Source organism: Bombina bombina, chromosome 9 (assembly GCF_027579735.1).
Source record: "Bombina bombina isolate aBomBom1 chromosome 9, aBomBom1.pri, whole genome shotgun sequence".
NCBI classification, from domain to species: domain Eukaryota; kingdom Metazoa; phylum Chordata; class Amphibia; order Anura; family Bombinatoridae; genus Bombina; species Bombina bombina.
In genome coordinates, this window is record NC_069507.1 from 222,875,884 (window position 1) to 222,898,335 (window position 22,452).

A 22,452-nucleotide genomic window follows, 5' to 3' on the forward strand; every position below is an offset into this window, starting at 1 on the left:
ACTTGTGGACTTTTTATTATTGTTTTGTTATTAATAAAGGTGTGATTATTTTTGCACTTCTGGTCTCAGTCTGATTCCTGGCACCCTGACAGTGATACATATTTGCTAGGGCTTATTGCAGGATTCATGAAAAGTAAAACATAACAATGCAAGATATTCAGGCTTCAATGGAAAGAGATAGGAGATTGTGATTCATAGATACAAAGAGTTGCTGCAGGTTCACAGTTCATAATCTTAGTTAGAGCTGTATGCCTGAGTAATAAGCAGAGCAGCACAGGTGATTGGCAAGTTCCAAGTTAAAGCATTAAATACTGTTGTGGCATATACTGAAGAATCACAGGAAAGTAGTTTAACTGAACACATAAATGCAGAGTTCTGTATATATGTATATTTGCAGGAGGATAATTGAGCAATGACAATTTGTAGCAGTGAATAGTTGTAAAGTTCAGAATATGATTCTGTTGTAGCAATTATAGAATGATAACAAAATACATACTTGTAATTTAGATTAAGTTCAGAGTTTCAAAGTAGCAGTGTCCAGGAAACAATATAGGAAATATATGGATACTTGCGATTAGATGAATTTAAGCTTTAGCTGAAAGGTATGGCTGTAGTTTGAATATCTCCGGTACTGTCAATGCTGGAACAGACACAGACATCTGTAAATCTGGAACAAAACTTCAAAGCTAATGCAAAGCACAATAGGCCTAAGATGACTTAAAAAGTGGTTGAGGGAATCAGGTGCATGAATGATTAATTAGGCAGGTAAGTTCCAGCAGTAGAATAAATGCAGATACTCCCCAAACAGCATGATTGAAAGAAGCATGGAAGGCAGTCTTAAAGGGACAGTGATAGCAGGCAGGCATATGTGACACAGCTCTTCTTTGCTTCTCATTGATGACATTTTTTTTTTCTAGCTTTACACAAATTCTGTCCTGCCCCTAGGAGCCTGTTTCAAACCATCCTCACCATGCACTTCACCCCAGCTGTCATTTGCCATTCTTTTTGTAGGTAACCTGATGTCATCCTACGTTTGTTGAGCGACATTCAAATGAATTGGCGGTCATCCCGGGCAGTGGAGAGTAATTTTCGCCCTCTGCTGGTCTGTAGCTTTATTGTCCCCAATGTCTGCTGCTTGACCTCGTTTTTATGAACCGTTGTCTTTGAAATTTTAAGGATGGAACCAACCTGACGCTCACTGTATCCCTCTGCCAGTAAAGACAGAATTTAATCCTTCTTTTCCTCACTCAAAACGTTTCTTTTCAACTCTTTTAGCATAGTCAGTAGTTATATTTGTATTCCATTTACTTTTGAGGTACTACTCAAGAGGATAGTAATGACCACTGCAGTGCTATATATAATATAACAAACGCTTTAAATGTCAGTAGTTTATAGAATAAAACAAAATGTTCATTTTACTCAAACAAGTACCTATAAATAGTAAAACCAGAGAAAATTATCATTTTGCAGTGATCTCTTAATTTTTTCCAGAGCTTTATGTCTATTATCATTGGCTTACTGATATGTTTAGCTAGCTCCCAGTAGTGCATTGCTGCACCTTTAAGAACGTATACTAAGAAAATGAAGCAAAATTGATAATATAAGTAAAATAGAAAGTATGCTCTATCTGAATTGTAAAAGAACTGTTTTGGCTTCATGTCCCTTTAATATTTATGACACAAAATGTTTGCCATCTAGTGGTAGAATGAAGGACTGCTATAATGCCATCCATAAACAAAGGTGAGTTCACGTTGTAGTGAACAATACATTTACTAGCTTGTTGTTTCCTCAGAGATCTGACATTTTGTTGGAAGGATGGAAATGTGAATGTGACAATCTCCACTACATTGTGGGATATATCTGAGGGACACATATAGAGCCATAATGGTTGCCTGTTACCCAGAGTTCTAACTAGATGTCACTGGACCCCAGTGCAAAGGCTGCAGCAGTGCCCTTTCTGTGTGTTTGCAATCAGTAGAAACTGAGCCAGGAGCCACATAGGAGCAGCTTCTTTGTGATTGTGAGTCGTCCTTCCTCTTTGGTTAGTTTGCACCAGAGTATATGCCAGGGGCACTGCAGAACTACCATTAGTGCAGAAGGTGCAGTGGCACCAGGACCCAAGTGCTGGGGGGCCCATAGCAAACAGTCTATACATAGGCGTGTGCAGAATGTGTACAATCGTAATGCGCAGCAGGTGCAGTGGCACCAGGACCCAAGTGCTGGGGGACCCATAGCAAACAGTCTATACATAGGCGTGTGCAGAATGTGTACAATCGTAATGCGCAGCAGGTGCAGTGGCACCAGGACCCAAGTGCTGGGGGACCCATAGCAAACAGTCTATACATAAGGCGTGTGCAGAATGTGTACAATCGTAATGCGCAGCAGGTGCAGTGGCACCAGGACCCAAGTGCTGGGGGGCCCATAGCAAACAGTCTATACATAGGTGTGTGCAGAATGTGTACAATCCTAATGCAAGGGAGCCTTTTATTAGTGCAGGTTCAGATTGATCAATCTATCTATTCTCATTATAGATAGAGAGCAACATGTATATTATTACTATTGCTTAATACAGAGTTACCTGTTGAGTAGGTCCCCTACTAGTATATGCACATCCCAAGCCTTTCTGTACAAATATGGAGGCAGCTATCTTGGAAACCCTGCCACCAAATGGTAATGGAAAATCCATACACTTTCCTTACATTGTGTGAGCGCATCCCCCCCCCCTAGATAGTAAAACCTCATTAAGGTGTTGCCAATAATTAGATTGAACACATCACTTTTTTTGTGAAAAGGGACTGGATTTAGTAAAGGGAACAATATTCCATTGTTTTCACAATAATGCAAAAGGGAAGCAGAACTGTGGGATTTACAGTTCATATTATTGCCATAGACATTCCACTGTTAGCCACATTGTTGCAAATGTGTGAGCAAAGTCTATGGCAGAAATGGGACCTATAAACAGCAAAAGGGACTTTCTAGTGTAACAAACACACTCTAATTTATTAGAACATGTTATTTTTAACACATTTCTTTAACAATACATTTATAAACCTGCTAATGGATTAATTATACTGTCAAAGCTGTGCTCATCTGTCACTCAAAAGAGGATGCAGCTGGGTAAGCCAATCAGCAACAGGCACACATGCGTATGCTCCAATCACTGAGTATATCCTCATAATCATATGGAGCAGAATGTGGGAGTTCCAGGAGTGCAATTTAGCTGTTTTGCAAGAATGCAATGAGTATAAAAAAATAAATAGTTTCTAACAAAAAAAATACAGTCATGTCACATTTGCTATGATTTAGTTGACATGTTGGCACAATAATACTAGTGTGTGACTTGTGTTGGGTCTGTATATAAGCCGTGACACTATTAGTTACTCTGTATCGTCCAGCTTAGGTCTGTGTCAATATAATATATAATACAACTACTGATACTATTATTACTGGTTAATATTGCAAATTATATAATTTGTATGCACTGCAGCAAACCGTAGCCTATTGCAGAGATCATCTATTTAGTAAACAAAGCGTTAACAAGAAAAAATGACTCGCAGGGAGCCTATTGGTTGGATGTCCTGAGGCTGTCAGGGAGCAGCCAATGGTTGATCTTGCCGCAAGCACCGCCCCACAAGCTAGATCTCACAGCCTGGGCTTGAGTGCGTCACATACAAACATGGCGGCGTCCTGGGGAAGGTTACTGACAGCATGGGTGAGTGACAGGGTGCCCTCATGGAGTTTGCAGAATCACAGAGGTGGACCAGTGGGGTGCGCTTTTCAAAAAAAAAAAAGTTATACGAGGCATGGATACAAATATTAACGCTATCATTACTTGTTTTAGCGCTCGTTCTGGAAGGGTTGACAGGCAAATTGGGAAGCTTACGTGGGATGGGCACTGATAAATGAGAGGCATTGGCTTTGTGTCCTGAGATACAGAGCCGGTAAAGAGCCAGATAAGTTATTATTCACAGCTGTAGGTACATCAGTGAAGATGTTAACTCATTGGGTGCTAAAAGGTTCATTTCCTAGGTTGGCTTAAAGAAATAGTCTACAATAGATTGTATTTATTGTTTTAAAAGATAGATAATCCCTTTATTTCCCATTCCCCAATTTTGCATAACCAACACAGTTATATTAATACACTTTTTTACCCCTGTGATTACCTTGCATCTTCTGACAGACACCTGATCACAATGACTTTTATTTATTTCTACAAAATTGCAAACCTATTAATGTGTAGCTTCAAAGCCATGAACCTTGGCACTGAACTGGCTGTTATAATGTGCACCTGCTGTGACCACACTAGTAAAAAAAAATACCCATAGTATGACATCATTTGATTCTGTCATTACTTCAGTACTATGTTTAATAAAATATATTCAATTTGGGTAGAGCTTTACCTTCAGTATTCCAAAATCCAGACTTTTTAATTATTTTATGGTTTGTTACTAATAAAGAACTACTATTTTTCAGGGCCGTCTTTAATATTGATTGTACCCTGGGCAAAAATTATTTGGCCCCCACCCCATGCAATTTCGCTCTCCACCACCAGCATCCCAAAAAACAACTAAATCAATTTTTTTTTTATTATTAGCCCAGCGGTGGATCATCCATTGCTGGGCTAATCATTTAAAAAAAAAAAAAATTGCAATATGTGAAACTGGACCTAAGCTAGTACTAATAAGTAAATAAATATATAAATTCCTCCACTGTGGATTCATTTAATATTCTTTTGAATGTGATTCTGGTGTGAGGTTAGCTGGTTAAAGAGATTTAGGGCAGCCATCAGGAGCAAAGCAAGGTAAAGGAGGGAAGCATGGAGGTGCAGTACAAATATAAGTTTACTGACTGGAACAACAGAACTACTATGGGAAGCTGTAAAATCTGAGACAGAGAAAAAATAAAAACTATAAAAATAAACCTATACATTAATGTGTGAAGTATCAGCATGACACTATACATCAGCCACACCAGCACATGTCCCTTCTTTGCTAGGAACAAGTTCCCTCTCACCCTGAACTAGACAATGCTGCATGGGGAGGGGCAGTGTGTGCACTCACTTATTCTTCCCCACTGACAACTTTCTACAAAGCACTATTCCCCTAACAAACTTCAGTTAGTTGATCTTAGGGCCACAGCAGAAAGAGCAGGGCTAAGGGGACCAGTAGACTGGATGCTGTCTGTCCAAGGCTGCATGGATACAGTGTGAGATGAGTCACACAGCCTTCAAGACTGAAGAGAGCAGTGGTATGCAGCTGCACAGATGCTCAAATTCCTCATGTGCCTGCCGCTCCAGCTTTCTGCTGCATGCGCCTACAGTCAGCCCTACCCAGAAACAATCCCCACCACCAGAGCAGTTACCTGGTAACAGTGGTAACCCCAGTAGGACCTTTTTCTGATGCAGTGGGAAATGGCTGGTGGATGCCGAGTTAGGGCTTTGCATTCAGTGCTGCACAGTGCACATCTAAAACAGCACATGGCACTAGCTTGGCATGACACCGGCACGGTCTGGCACGTTTTTTAAAAAAAATATAAGCAGAGTACTTTGAACTGTGATAGTATTAGGACTGAATGTGTGTGTTCCCCATGTCACATCAGCAGTCTGGTATGAACCATAAAAAAAAAAAAAAAAATATTTTTTTTTTTTTAGGACTCTTGGGCCCCTCAACAGAGACTGAGCCCAGGGCAAGCTTGCCCCCTTTTGCCCTGGTGTTAAAGACGGTCCTGTCTATTTTACACACACAAATTAGTCAAAAAACCAAAGATACAGGCTGAGAAGATTGTTCTAAAAGACAAATAATAGGTCTATAATACCTTTCTGATTACAGTACTGTATTATCTTTATGATAGTAATATGTATACAACCTTATTAACAATTATATTAAACTACTTGAGGTTGCAATGCGCTGCAATTGTGACAGGTAAATATTGTCTAAATGAAATAAGATATTGTTGTTTACACTTGGTCCCAAACACTCTTAAAGGGACACTGAACCCAATTTTTTTCTTTCGTGATTCAGATAGAGCATGCAATTTTAAGCAACTTTCTAATTTACTCCTATTATCAATTTTTAGTCGTTCTCTTGCTATCTTTATTTGAAAAAGAAGGCATCTAAGTTAAGGAGCCAGACAATTTTTGGTTCAGCACCGTGAACAGCACTTGTTTATTGGTGGTAGGGAATTTATCCACCAATAAGCAACAACAACCCAGGTTGTTCACCAAAAATGGGTCCGGCATCTAAACTTACATTCTTGCTTTTCAAATAAAGATACCAAGAGAATGAATAACATTTGATAATGGGAGTAAATTATAAAGTTGCTTAAAATTGCATGTTCTACCTCAGCCATTGGACCCGGTATTCTCGTAAAAATCCATTCTAAATGGGCTGCAATGATGGTTTCAAAGCCCCCTGGACCCTAGATTACCCCTCCCTCTCAATTAAAGAAGTTGTTTGTGTGACCCTCTCTGCCTCCTGGAGGGAGTCACATATTAAACTACTTCACATGACTTATTTTACTCCAGATAAAGGGTTTAAATTTGGAAACATCAACTTTAACGGCTGCCCGAAATGCTCATTTCCTTCAGCTAACCTTCTGCATAAGCTCTGGACTGCCCAAAATTAGAAATTTCTGTCTCAAGTACAATATGGCTAAGTATCTCATTGGGTGCCTCCTCCTTGACTCTGTCGTGACAATTGTAGGTTTTTCTCTGTTTTGACATAGGGAAACACCAGAATAATTATAAAATCATTAACCTTGTGATCTTAGGCCGCTAGATATCTAATTTTCAAGAAATGGAAAACAAGAGCAATTCCCCAGCATCCTATAAAACATAATTTATGTTAAGAACTTACCTGATAAATTAATTTCTTTCATATTGGCAAGAGTCCATGAGCTAGTGATGTATGGGATATACAATCCTACCAGGTAGGGGCAAAGTTTCCCAAACCTCAAATGCCTATAAATACACCCCTCACCACAACCACAATTCAGTTTAAGTCAATAGCCAAGTAGTGGGGTGATAAAGAAAGGAATTTGGAAATAATAGTTTTTTATACAAAAAAAATCATAACCACCATAGAAAAGGTGGGCCTCATGGACTCTTGCCAATATGAAAAAAAATTAATTTATCAGGTAAGTTCTTACATAAATTATGTTTTTTTTTCCATGTAATTGGCAAGAGTCCATGAGCCAGTGACGTATGGGATAGCAATACCCAAGATGTGGAACTCCACGCAAGAGTCACTAGAAAGGAAGGGATAAAAATAAAAAACAGCCATATTTCGCTGAAAAAAATTAATCCACAACCCAAAATATACGTTTATCCTCATAAATGAAAAGAAAAACTTAAAAACATAAGCAGAGGAATCAAACTGAAACAGCTGCCTGAAGAACTTTTCTACCACAAACTGCTTCCGAAGAAGCCAAATACATCAAAATGGTAGATCTAGTAAATGTATGCAAAAAAGACCAAGTTGCTGCTTTGCAAATCTGATCAACTGAAGCTTCATCTTAAAAGCCCACAAAGTGGAGGACTGATCTGGTAGAATGAGCTGTAATTCTCCTTATTTGGAGTCGTGGCTTGACCCGACTCCAAATAAGCTTGATGATCAAAATCTTTAACCACAAAGCCAGGAAACGGCAGAAGCCTTCTGACCTTTCCTAGAACCAGAAAAGATAACAAATAGACTTAGAAGTCATGTCAGCATTCCAAGATATAAAGCTACAAAGCTCTTCTAGCTAAAATAGCTAAAGACATAGATTAAACATCTAATTTTGGATGATATAAAAAATTGCATCACAAATAAAATGATTAGCATGTTGAAGGCAAGCGAACAATGCTAGACAAATCAGAATCCAATTCCTGTTGCATTAAATGTTCCAACCAAAAAGTTGATGCAGCTGCAATATCAGCCAAAGAAATTGCAGGCCCGAGAAGATGACCAGAATATAAATAGGCTTTTCTTAGATAAGATTCAAGTTTTCCTATTTAAAGGATCTTTAAAAGAAGTACTATCTTCCTTAGGAATAGTAGTACGTCTAGCAAGAGTAGAGATAGCCCCATCAACTTTGGGGATCTTTTCCCAAAACCTCCATTGTAACTGCTGACAAAGGATACAATTTTTAAAACTTGAAGAAGGATAAAATATGTACCAGGCCTATTCCATTCCTTAGAAATCATATCAGAAATAGCATCAGGAACTGGAAAACTTCTGGAGTAACCACAGGAGGTTTATAATCAGAATTTAAACGTTTACTAGTGTTAATATCAAGAGGACTAGTTTCCTCAATATCCAATGTAATCAACACTTCTTTTAACAAAGAACGAATGTACTGTATATTAAATAAATAAGTAGATTTGTCAGTTGTCAATATCTGAGGTGAGGATCTTCTGAATCAGATAGATCCTCATCAGAGGAGGATAATTCAGTATGTTGTCGGTCATTTGAAAGTTCATCAATTTTCTGAGAAGTTTTTAAAAAGACCTTTTATGTTTATTAGAAGGCGGGATGGCAGACAGAGCCTTCTGAATAGAATCAGCAATAAAATCTTTTAAATTCACAGGTATATCTGTGCATTCTCTGCATGTAAAAGCTTATCATGACAACTATTACAAACCACAGCTGGAGAAATAATCTCCACAAGTTTACAACAAATGCACATAGCTTTGGTAGAACTGTTATCATGAGCAGGGTTCCATCAGTGATTTCTGAGACAGGGTCAGATTGAGACATCTTGCAAATTGTAAGAGAAAAAAACAACATATAAAGCAAAATTATCAATTTCCTTATATGGCAGTTTTCAGGAATGGGGAAAAAAATGCAAACAGCATAGCCCTCTGAAAGAGAAAAGAGGCATATAGGAATGGGGTTTTAATAATGAAATATTTGGCAGCAAGTATAACGCACAACACAAACAGAATTTTTTTTTGGGCACTAACAACATCCGGAAAATGACACACTCGCGTCACTGAAGACACAACCTTGTGAAAGGGACTCGGCGTCAACTAAGACACCGGAAAATGACGAATTTGCATCATCGAACGTAACTTTGCGCCAAAAAATCTTGCACCATAAATGACGCAATATTCTTAAGCATTTTGCGCCCTTGCGAGCCTAATTCTGCCTGTGAATTTTAAAATGACAGTCAATTGAAAAAAGACTATACCCCAGGTAAGAAATACATTTATCCTAAAAAAATGCATTTCCCAGATATGAAACTGACAGTCTGAAAATGGAAATTAACTGAAACCTGAATCATGGGCAAATATAAGTACAATACATATATTTAGAACTTTAGATAAATACATAAAGTGCCAGAACATATCTGAGAGTGTCTTAAGTAATGAAAACATAATTACCTGAGAGACACCCATCCACATATAGCAGATAGCCAAACCAGTACTGAAACGAGAATCAGTAGAGGTAATGGTATGAGAAAAAGTATATCGTCAATCTGAAAAGGGTAGGAGATGAATCTCTACGACCGATAACAGAGAACCTATGAAATAAATCTCCTTTAGGAAGACCATTGCATTCAATAGGTAATACTCTCTTTCACATCCCTCTGACATTCACTGTACTCTGAGAGGAATCAGGCTTCAAAATGCTGAGAAGCGCATATCAAACGTAGAAATCTTAGCACAAACTTCACCACCCTCCATAGGAGGCAAAGTTTGTAAAAACTGAATTATGGGTGTGGTGAAGGGTGTATTTATAGGCATTTGAGGTTTGGGAAACTTTGCCCCCTCTGTAGGATTGTATATCCCATACGTCACTAGCTCATGGACTCTTAGCCAATTACATGAAAGAAATAAAGAAATGCTTGAAGAAACAATGCATCATTGAACAATTCGATACCAATTTACATAGCGAATATGATATAAGGTCTTTCTTTTCTAAATGGTTGCCGTTTATCAAAGCTCTCCCTCCTACTGAGGTTGAACACCTTATTTATCCCTTTTAGAAACACAGAACTGTTATTGTTAGGGCCTATGGTAACCTGCCGTATCCTATTCTATTCCCCCTTTTGTTATGGTTCACATGCAGTTTGTTATGTCCTAATTGAACAGTTGTAAATAGATTAAGAGTGAGTCGGTGGGGCTCATCTTGTGAGTTATCTGATGCTAAGGATCTGCCTGAATGGCGTGTTAATCAGAGCCTCTATTATGTATCTTTATGTGTTATATTTAGGTATGGGACGATTGATTATTTATAGTAATTTAGGCCAAGAGATACTTAGAGACCACACGAAGGACATAATATGAAATGTAAAGTATAGTTGTGGATATAGGAACCTAGACTTGGATAATGTTTTGGTTCAGGATACAAGATATCTAAGTTAAGTTTATTGTAAAATTTACTTTTGAAAATAATAAAAAAAATTAAAAATGAATAAATAAATTGCATGTTCTATCTTAATCACGAAAGAAAAAATTTAGGTTCAGTGTCCCTTTTTAAAGCTGTCCAATTTTACTGATACAAATCTATAAATATTCTTTAATCCAAGCTACTACAAACCTTTTCCAGTCCCAAGAATTTTGGATAAATGTTTTGTAATCCAACACTTTCCCAAACTGTGTCTGTCAGTTTTTATTATTATTATTATTATTATTATTATTATTCTTATTCACCCATTGGACTGCAGGTAGGAAATAGTATAACATTTAACCCCTTAAGGACCAGCAACGTACCCTGTATGTCACTGGCCTTTTTTTGGGACTTGATTGTTTTATAGTGCGGTCTTGCCACCAGCGTTGAGACTGCTCTACTTCCACAAAGCCTGCCTAGAGGGAGGGGTATTAATAAGCGTCTTCTTGCTAGACTTGTGCTATTATGTCCTGAAAAAACCCTTAATGACCAGTGACATACAGGGTATATTGTGGTCATTAAGGGGTTAAACCCTAGCTTACAAATTATTATTCGGTGGACAACCATTTACTTCCATTTTAGCAAGTTTCACTGAGATTAATAGCTCCTGCCCGCGCGTGATTGGCTGTGCACGGGCAGTGGCGACGTTGCACAAGAGAGCAAAATAGCGCTCTTGTGCAAAGCTGAATTCCGCCAGCGGCGAGCTGCGGCGGACAGGGGCACATATGTACGCCATTGTCAGCTGTAGCTTGAGAAATCGACCCCTTTGTCTCTTTTATTAAAGGGACAGTCGACACCAGAATTTGTGTTTGTTTAAAAAGATAGACAATCTCTTTTATTACCCATTTCCCAGTTTTGCAAAACCAACACTTATATTAATACACTTTTTATTTCTGTGACTATCTTGTATCTAAGCATCTTCTGACCGCCCCTAATCACATGACTTTTAGTTATTATCTATTGACTTGCATTTTAGCCAATTAGTGCTAGGACGTCTACTTTTCACTTTTTCAGGACAGTATAAGTTTACAACTACCCCTGGCTTATTTGCAACCCAGATCTAATAGTCATCATTGCATTGTTTACAACTGTATTAAATCAGGTGATTTGGATCTATGCTTTTTTATGACATAGTGCCAAGCTTGTTATTTACACCTTGCCCCAAGATTGATGGGAGTTATTTAAATTGATGTGCACTATTCTCTGTTTGCACAATTATTAGCGTATTGCTTGCTATTGCTGATTAATATGTACTGTATAAATAAATGTGTAAGGCTTTGTCCTGTTATTGATATATAGTCCTTAGCGCTTTTGATTTAGTTTTTTTATATTTTTAATCAATATGTACGAGATTCATCCTTTATATGTATATATCTGTTATTTTTTAGAGCGGACTAGATATTTTCTGCTAACCTTATAGCTGGTTATTTACCATTGCATATAGATATTCAAAATATGATTTATGTTGGAATGAAGTCAAGGGTTACTTTATTGAGAGGCCCCTTGCCAAGGTGGAAGTTCTACCTCTTTTCAAATAGTTTTTGTTTTTGTTTTGCTTAATTATAAAACTGTGCTCTGCTGCTTAAAAATTGGACAAACAGTTGTGTAAAATGTAAAAGTTTTAGTCTGAAGTTTATATTTGTAACACTCAGTATGTGGATTCTATTTAAAATATAGGAAACAATTATTCTTTTTTTTTTTATCCGATTAGTTCGATTAATCGAAAAAATAATCGGCCGATCAATCGATTATGAAAATAATCGTTAGTTGCAGCCCTAGTTCTATCTGAATTACAAATTTAAAAATTTGAGGTTTTATGTTCCTTTAATGCAGAGCTTTCCAAACTTTTTTCATGTTGGTGACACACTTTTTAGACCTACATCATTTTCACGACAGTAATTCAGCTGTACTAGCAAACAGGAGGTTAAACTAACTTGTTTTAAGAGATACGGACACAAACATAAATTATATAACGGAATATATTTACAAGTAACAGTAAGTATGTGCAAGAATAAAAAAAAAAAAGTTTAACACCAATAGCTACGTACTAATTTAATGGGATGTATGAGGTTGATGGGATGAACACAGTTTCTGAATATTTGGTGGAATATTAGATAAAGACACTCGCATTTCATCATCAAGCATTTCTTAAGCTTCCACTTCCTATCCATATATTAAGAGCAGGAGCAGCAATGCACTACTGGGAGCTAGCTGCAAAAAAAAAAAACACTTTGACTTCTGACTTCAGCTCAGCATTTAAGCTGCCGCCCTCAGAGCTCTGTGAGTCTGACTGACTACTGCCTGCGCTGCAAACACACTGCTGTCCCACTCACTGACTACACATGCAGTCACAAGCCGATTGAGGAGACTACACATGCAGTCACAAGCCGATTGAGGAGACTACACATGCAGTCACAAGCCGATTGAGGAGTACTACACATGCAGTCACAAGCCAATTGAGGAGACTACACATGCAGTCACAAGCCAATTGAGGAGACCTACACATGCAGTCACAAGCCAATTGAGGAGACTACACATTGCAGTCACAAGCCATTTGAGGAGACTACACATGCAGTCACAAGCCAATTGAGGAGACTACACATGCAGTCACAAGCCAATTGAGGAGACTACACATGCAGTCACAAGCCAATTGAGGAGACTACACGTGTAGTTCTGAGCCAATGTGCCGCCAATGGGAATAGTTTCAGTTCCCACCGCCAATAGGTTAAGATGATCTGTCAACCACCAGTATATTGCATACTCCTCAAGGCTAACACTGCTAGATAGATTTCCCTATTTTTGGTTTAAGCAGACTGCAAAACAATGTACTTTATACTCACATTATGACCATGGCGTGCACAGAAAGTCTCCTTTAAATAAGACACGTGCACAATGTTTCCTTTTTGTTTTAATGTAACGGTACCATCAATTATACCATGTGAGCTGTTTTATGGCAGGTTGTACAAGGGCAGTTTGTCAGTGTGGTTGGTCACTATTGCCTCAATGTACATTTTGAAAATTTCCTCTTTAATTCCCATTAAAATGTGTGTATATTACAATGAGTGTTCTGGTTAAAGGGACAGTAAACACCATGAGATTTTTAGGTGAAATATTTAGCTGTGCATAATGAAACAACATTGCAATATACTTTCATTATTACTGTATCCCCCTTTTTCATGTAATTTTGCTCTAAATATTGAAAATGTTTTAAGTATCAGAATGTAAAATGTACCCTTATGAATTCCCAATGCATACATGCTGTGATCTGAGAATGTCATGGCAGAAAATGCATCATGTCTGCAGAAAGAATGGATACATGCAAGAACTGTTGACTTTTCACTTTGCAGCGCTGCTCTGCACCAGGCTGTTCTTTTCAAGCAGTATTGTGCTCTGGCTGCACTGTGTAAGTTTTCCTGAACACCGTGCAGCAAGAGCAAAGCGCTGTATGAAGAGAACACTCAAATACGGAGCAGAACTGCAAACCGGCAGCGTACTGAATGATCTCAGAAAGGGTATTTGTAGCTTTTGAGGCTTTGTAGTGCAGGTGCCATGAGCGATTATGCATTCACAATGTAAGAAGCAGAAATGACTCCTTTAGCCTCTTCGCCGCCTCAGCGCTGAGATAAAATCACTGACACTCACTTGTTCGGGGTGGTTGAGATGCATCCAGTTGTGCAAGAACAGGGGCGGGATTGCACAAGAGATCTATTGTGCATTGTTAAAGGGACACTGAAACCCAAATTTTTTCTTTCATGATTCAAATAGAACATGCAATTTTAAGCCACTTTCTAATTTATTCCTGTTATCAATTTTTCTTCGTTCTCTTGCTATCTTTATTTTAAAAAGAAGACATCTAAGCTTTTTTTTTTTATTCAGAACTCTGGACAGCACTTTTTTTTTTATTGGTGGATGAGTTTTATCCAATAATCGGCAAGAACAACCCAGGTTGATCACCAAAAATGGGGACAGCATCTAAACTTACTTGCATTTCAAATAAAGATACCAAGAGAATGAAGAACATTGATAATAGGAGTAAATTAGAATGTTGCTTAAAATGGTCATGCTCTATCTGAATCACGGAAAGATTTTTTTTTTTTAATTTGTATGCTCTGTCTGAATCACAAAAAAAAATGTTTGGGTTTTAATATCTCTTTAAATGTTGCCCATGGGATGCAGCACTGCAAATTGCGTTTGCAGATGACCGTGCTCTCTACTTGGGAACATGTCTGCCTGCAGTCGTTATAGGTTTTCCTTTTAAAGAACCAGTAACACAGCAGATCTGCATAATCAACAATGCTAGATAACAAGACAACACAATAGCATTTACTCTGAATTTCAAATGAGTAGTAGATTTTTTTTTTTCTAACAAATTTCAAAGTTATGTATATTTCCACTCCCCCCTGTACCATGTGATAGCAATCAGCCAATCACAAATGCATATACGTATAGTCTGAGTTCTTGCACATGCTCAGTAGGAGCTGGTGACCCAAAAAGTGTAAATATAAAATACTTTTATTTTTTATTTTTTAAAGGAAGTAAATTGGAAAGTTGTTTAAAATGACATGCTGTATCTGAATCATGAAAATTTAATTTGACCTGAGTGTCCCTTTAAATGTTTGTGTGAACCTTATAAACCAATAAACATTGTTCCACTTTTTCTTTAAAACTGATTTCTGCAACCTTAGGCCGGCCGTGTAGGAGCAGCTGCAGGACAGATCCCTCGTACCATTAAGGCTCCTGTACTGAGGAGAGCGGCAGCCTTTTCACCCACTAATTATGCAGTACCGAAGCTTCAGTTCAGCACCAGTAAGTACAGAGTTCACAGGATTTTTTTATTAACAGTTTGTGCCAGGTGTCCTCTAAGGCTAAATATAGTATCTAAATCTTGATATTCCTATTGTTTCCCCTTTGACACTGATAGAAATGTATGGGAAACTATATAGCCAGAAAAAAAAATCTTGACTTTGTGACTACAAAATACAAATGCCTATATTATCCCAGAGCATAAAAAGTATATATTATGTTAAAGGGACAATCTACCCGACAATATTTAAAAAGATAGATAATCCCTTTATTACCCATTCCCCAGTTTTGCACAACCAACACAGTTATATTAATACACTTTTTACCCCTGTGATTACCTTGTATCTAAGCTTCTGTTGACTGCCCCCTTATTTCTGTTCTTTCTCCAACATTGGTGTGTCCGGTCCACGGCGTTATCCTTACTTGTGGGAATATCTCTTCCCCAACAGGAAATGGCAAAGAGTCCCAGCAAAGCTGGCCATATAGTCCCTCCTAGGCTCCGCCCACCCCAGTCATTCTCTTTGCCGTTGCACAGGCAACATCTCCACGGAGATGGTTAAGAGTTTTTTTGGTGTTTAAATGTAGTTTTTTATTCTTCTATCAAGTGTTTGTTATTTTAAAATAGTGCTGGTATGTACTATTTACTCTGAAACAGAAAAGGATGAAGATTTCTGTTTGTGAGAGGAAGATGATTTTAGCAGACAGTAACTAAAATCGATTGCTGTTTCCACATAGGACTGTTAAGATAAAGTAACTTCAGTTGGGGGAAACAGTTAGCAGACTTTTCTGCTTAAGGTATGACTAGCCATATTTCTAACAAGACCATGTAATGCTGGAAGGCTGTCATTTCCCCTCATGGGGACCGGTAAGCCATTTTCTTAGTCAAACAAACAGAATAAAGGGCTTAATATGGGCTATAAAACTGGCAGACACTTTTATGGGCTAAATCGATTGCTTTATTTGGGCATTTTATACATGTTTATGCTGATAATTCTCATTTATAAACTTGGGGAACGTTTTTTTAACGGCAGGCACTATGTTAGACACCCTTTTCCAGTCAGGGAGGGCCTTCCCAGTTATAGGCTGAGCCTCATTTTCGCGCCATTACTGCGCAGTTGTTTTTTGAGAGCAAGACATGCAGATGCATGTGTGAGGATCTGAAAGTAGCTGGAAAAGTTTCTAGAAGGCGTCATTTGGTATCGTATTCCCCTCTGGGCTTGGTTAGGTCACAGCAAAGGTTATAGCTGGGACTGTATAGGGGTTAAAATTGTAAACGGCTCCGTTATTTTAAGGGTTAAAGCTCTGAAAATTGGGTGTGCAATACTCTTAATGCTTTAAGACACTGTGGTGAAATTTTGGTAATTTTTGAACAATTCCTTCATACTTTTTCACATATTCAGTAATAAAGTGTTTTCTGTTTAAAATTTAAAGAGACAGTAACGGTTTTGTTTTAAAACGTTTTTTGTGCTTTATTGACAAGTTTAAGCCTGTTTAACATGTCTGTGCCTTCAGATAAGCTATGTTCTATATGTATGAAAGCCAATGTGTCTCCCCATTTAAATTTGTGTGATAATTGTGCCATAGCGTCCAAACAAAGTAAGGACAGTACTGCCACAGATAATGAAATTGCCCAAGATGATTCCTCAGATGAGGGGAGTAAACATGATACTACATCATCTCCTACTGTGTCTACACCAGTTTTGCCCACGCAGGAGGCCCCTAGTACATCTAGCGCGCCAATGCTCATTACCATGCAACAATTGACGGCTGTAATGGATAACTCCATAGCAAATATTTTATCCAAAATGCCTGCATATCAGAGAAAGCGCGATTGCTCTGTTTTAAACACTGAAGAGCAGGAGGGCGCTGATGATAATTGTTCTGTCATACCCTCACACCAATCTGAAGGGGCCATGAGGAGGTTTTGTCAGATGGGGAAATTTCAGATTCAGGAAAAATTTCTCAACAAGCTGAACCTGATGTTGTGACATTTTAAATTTAAATTAGAACATCTCCGCGCACTGCTTAAGGAGGTGTTATCTACTCTGGATGATTGTGACAACTTGGTCATTCCAGAGAAATTATGCAAGATGGACAAGTTCCTAGAGTTTCCGGTGCACCCCAACGCTTTTCCTATACCCAAGCGGGTGGCGGACATAGTGAATAAGGAGTGGGAAAAGCTCGGCATACCTTTTTGTCCCCCCCCCTATATTTAAGAAATTATTTCCTATGGTCGACCCCAGAAAGGACTTATGGCAGACAGTCCCTAAGGTCGAGGGGGCAGTTTCTACTCTAAACAAACGCACTACTATTCCTATAGATGATAGATGTGCTTTCAAGGATCCTATGGATAAAAAATTGGAGGGTTTGCTTAAAAAGATTTTTGTACAGCAAGGTTACCTTCTACAACCCATTTCGTGCATTGTTCCTGTCACTACAGCAGCGTGGTTCTGGTTCGAGGAACTAGAAAAGTCGCTCAGTAGGGAGACTCCATATGAGGAGGTTATGGACAGAGTTCACGCACTTAAGTTGGCTAACTCTTTTATTTTAGATGCCGCTTTGCAATTAGCTAGATTAGCGGCGAAAAATTCAGGGTTTGCAATCGTGGCGCGCAGAGCGCTTTGGCTAAAGTCTTGGTCCAGCGGATGTATCATCCAAGACAAAATTGCTTAACATCCCTTTCAAAGGTAAAACTCTATTTGGACCAGAATTGAAAGAGATTATCTCAGACATCACTGGGGGAAAGGGCCACGCCCTTCCACAAGATAGGCCTTTCAAGGCCAAGAATAAGTCTAATTTTCGTTCCTTTCGCAATTTCAGGAACGGACCGGCCTCTAATTCTGCATCCTCTAAGCAAGAGGGTAATACCTCACAACCCAAACCAGCCTGGAAACCGATGCAAGGCTGGAACAAGGGTAAGCAGGCCAAGAAGCCTGCTGCTGCTAACAAAAACAGCATGAAGGAGTAGCCCCCGATCCGGGACCGGATCTAGTAGGGGGCAGACTCTCTCTTTGCTCAGGCTTGGGCAAGAGATGTTCAGGATCCCTGGGCACTAGAAATAGTTTCTCAGGGTTATCTTCTGGAATTCAGGCAACTACCCCCAAGGGGAAGGTTCCTACATGTCTTACTTATCCTTAAACCAAATAAAGAGACAGGCGTTCTTACATTGTGTAGAAGACCTGTTAAAGATGGGAGTGATACACCCAGTTCCACTAAAGGAACAAGGAATGGGATTTTATTCAAATCTGTTCGTAGTTCCCAAAAAAGAGGGAACTTTACAGACCAATTTTGGACTTGAAGATCCTAAACAAATTTCTCAGGGTACCATCGTTCAAGATGGAAACCATTCAAACGATTCTACCCACTATCCAGGAAGGTCAATTTATGACTACCGTGGATCTAAAGGATGCGTACCTACATATTCCTATCCACAAAGAACATCATCAGTTCCTAAGGTTCGCCTTTCTGGACAAACATTACCAGTTTGTGGCCCTCCCATTCGGGTTAGACACTGCTCCAAGGATTTTCACAAAGGTACTAGGGTCCCTTCTAGCGGTTCTAAGACCGAGGGGCATTGCAGTAGTACCTTACTTGGACGACATTCTAATACCAAGCGTCGTCCCTGTCAAAAGCAAAGGCTCATACAGACATAGTTCTGGCCTTTCTCAGATCACACGGATGGAAGGTGAACATAGAAAAAAGTTCTCTGTCTCCGTCAACAAGAGTTCCCTTCTTGGGAACAATAATAGATTCCTTAGAAATGAGGATTTTTTCTGACAGAGGTCAGAAAGTCAAAACTTCTAAGCACTTGTCAAGTTCTTCATTCTGTTCCACGTCCTTCCATAGCGCAGTGCATGGAAGTAGTAGGGTTGATGGTTGCAGCAATGGACATAGTTCCTTTTGCACAAATTCATCTAAGACCATTACAACTGTGCATGCTCAAACAGTGGAATGGGGACTATACAGACTTGTCTCCAATGATTCAAGTAGATCAGAAGACCAGAGATTCACTCCGTTGGTGGCTGACCCTGGACCATCTATCCCAGGGAATGAGCTTCCGCAGACCAGAGTGGGTCATTGTCACGACCGACGGCAGTCTAGTGGGCTGGGGTGCGGTCTGGGAATCCCTGAAAGCTCAGGGACTATGGTCTCGGGAAGAGTCTCTTCTCTCGATAAACATTCTGGAACTAAGAGCGATCTTCAATGCTCTCAGGGCTTGGCCTCCGCTAGCAAAGGCCAGATTCATAAGATTCCAATCAGACAACATGACGACTGTTGCGTATATCAATCATCAGGGGGGAACAAGGAGTTCCCTGGTGATGAAAGAAGTGACCAAAATAATTCAATGGGCGAAGGATCACTCCTGCCACCTATCTGCGATCCACATCCCAGGTGTGGAAAACTGGGAAGCGGATTATCTGAGTCGTCAGACATTCCATCCGGGGGAGTGGGAACTCCACCCGGAGATCTTTGCCCAACTAACTCAATTATGGGGCATTCCAGACATGGATCTGATGGCGTCTCGTCAGAACTTCAAGGTTCCTTGCTACGGGTCCAGATCCAGGGATCCCAAGGCGACTCTAGTAGATGCACTAGTAGCACCTTGGACCTTCAACCTAGCGTATTTCCACCGTTTCCTCTCATTCCCAGGCTGGTAGCCAGGATCAAACAGGAGAGGGCCTCTGTGATCTTGATAGCTCCTGCGTGGCCACGCAGGACTTGGTATGCAGACCTGGTGAATATGTCATCGGTTCCACCATGGAAGCTACCTTTGAGACAGGTCCTTCTTGTTCAGGGTCCATTCGAACATCCAAATCTGGTCTCCCTCCAGCTGACGGCTTGGAGATTGAACGCTTGATTCTATCAAAGCGTGGGTTTTCAGATTCTGTGATAGATACTCTGGTTCAGGCCAGAAAACCGGTAACTAGAAAGATTTACCATAAAATATGGAAAAGATATATCTGTTGGTGTGAATCCAAAGGATTCCCATGGAATAAGATAAAAATTCCTAAGATTCTCTCCTTTCTACAAGAAGGTTTGGAGAAAGGATTATCTGCAAGTTCTCTAAAGGGACAGATCTCTGCTTTATCTGTCTTACTACACAAAAGACTGGCAGCTGTGCCAGATGTTCAAGCTTTTGTTCAGGCTCTGGTTAGGATCAAGCCTGTTTACAGACCTTTGACTCCTCCCTGGAGTCTAAATCTAGTTCTTTCAGTTCTTCAAGGGGTTCCGTTTGAACCTTTACATTCCATAGATATTAAGTTACTATCTTGGAAAGTTTTGTTTTTGGTTGCTATTTCTTCTGCTAGAAGAGTTTCAGAGTTATCTGCTCTGTAGTGTTCTCCGCCCTATCTGGTGTTCCATTCAGATAAGGTGGTTTTGCGTACTAAGCCTGGTTTTCTTCCAAAGGTTGTTTCTAACAAGAATATTAACCAGGAGATAGTTGTACCTTCTTTGTGTCCGAATCCAGTTTCAAAGAAGGAACGTCTGTTACACAATTTGGACGTAGTCCGTGCTCTAAAATTCTATTTAGAGGCTACAAAAGATTTCAGACAAACATCTTCTTTGTTTGTTGTCTATTCTGGTAAAAGGAGAGGGTCAAAAAGCGACTTCTACCTCTCTTTCCTTTTGGCTTTAAAAGCATCATCCGATTGGCTTATGAGACTGCCGGACGGCAGCCTCCTGAAAGAATCACAGCTCACTCCACTAGGGCTGTGGCTTCCACATGGGCCTTCAAGAACGAGGCTTCTGTTGACCAGATATGTAAGGCAGCGACTTGGTCTTCACTGCACACTTTTGCCAAATTTTACAAATTTGATACTTTTGCTTCTTCGGAGGCTATTTTTGGGAGAAAAGGTTTTGCAAGCCGTGGTGCCTTCCGTTTAGGTAACCTGATTTGCTCCCTCCCTTCATCCGTGTCCTAAAGCTTTGGTATTGGTTCCCACAAGTAAGGATGACGCCGTGGACCGGACACACCAATGTTTGAGAAAACAGAATTTATGCTTACCTGATAAATTACTTTCTCCAACGGTGTGTCCGGTCCACGGCCCGCCCTGGTTTTTTTAATCAGGTCTGATGAATTATTTTCTCTAACTACAGTCACCACGGTACCATATGGTTTCTCCTATATATTTCCTCCTGTCCGTCGGTCGAATGACTGGGGTGGGCGGAGCCTAGGAGGGACTATATGGCCAGCTTTGCTGGGACTCTTTGCCATTTCCTGTTGGGGAAGAGATATTCCCACAAGTAAGGATGACGCCGTGGACCGGACACACCGTTGGAGAAAGTAATTTATCAGGTAAGCATAAATTCTGTTTTTGACAGACATGCATTTTAGCCAATCAGTGCTGACTAACAAATAACTCCACAATGCTATCTACATCAGTGTTTCTCAATCATGGTCTCAAGTACCCCCAACAGGCCAGGTTTTCATGCTAGCTAAATTAGAGCACAGGTGAAGTAATCAGCTGATTAGTAACCATGGTTACTAACCTGCTCTCATCCATCAGCTGATTACTTCCTCTGTGCTCTGGTTCAGCTACAATAAAAACCTGGCCTGTTGGGGGTACTTGAGGACCACGGCCGAGAAACACTAATCTATATGGCACACATAAACTAGCACTAACTTGCTGTGAAAAGCTGCTAAAATGCACTGAGATAAGAGGCGGCCTGCAGCGGCTTAGAAACAGTCAGAAGTTTAGAGACTTAAAAGTTCTAAAGTATAACAATGTTGGTTGTGCAAAGCTGGGCAATGGTAGTAAATGCGTTATCTATATTTTTAAATAATAAATCAAGTAGACTGTCCCTTTTAAAGAATGGAGCCAGGAGAGTTAGAAAACTGAATTGTCACAATTTTAGGGATTTATTAATCTTTGCTGAGAACATTGATATTTTATATAATCTTTTCGAATTAGTCTTAAAGGGACAGTCTAGTGTCTATTTTGTTAAAAGTATTTAATTTTTACATACATTCCTTACTTTTATTGTATGTTTAACTAACGCAAAGGGGTTAAATACATAGTCAAAGTTGTGCTCCAGTGCCACTATAGACAAGGATTCAGCTGGTGAGTAAATGAGAAACAAGCATACCTGCGTATGCACCAGTTACTGCTCATATCCTCGTCTGGAGAGGAAATAGAAGTGTTACAGGAGCATAACTTTGGCCACGCGCTTAACTGTTTTGAAAAAGTAAATATCAGGCAACAGGGGAATGTCTTAAAATTAAAGGCATTGTTAAAAAGAGTCAATATATTGTATGCTCATTATGTATTTTACATCT

At 39.4% G+C, this 22,452-nt stretch overlaps 1 protein-coding gene across 1 annotated transcript in view; it reads left to right on the top strand.

Moving 5' to 3' along the window:
* Positions 1-3,616: 3,616 nt before the first annotated feature.
* Positions 3,617-22,452, top strand: part of PRDX3 (peroxiredoxin 3) — a 72,883-nt gene continuing 54,047 nt past the window's right edge. The window contains exons 1-2 of the mRNA XM_053692666.1: positions 3,617-3,712; positions 15,056-15,176. Coding sequence (XP_053548641.1) covers positions 3,677-3,712; positions 15,056-15,176 — 157 coding nt within the window. The 5' untranslated portion in view covers positions 3,617-3,676. The remainder of the gene's footprint in view (positions 3,713-15,055; positions 15,177-22,452) is intronic.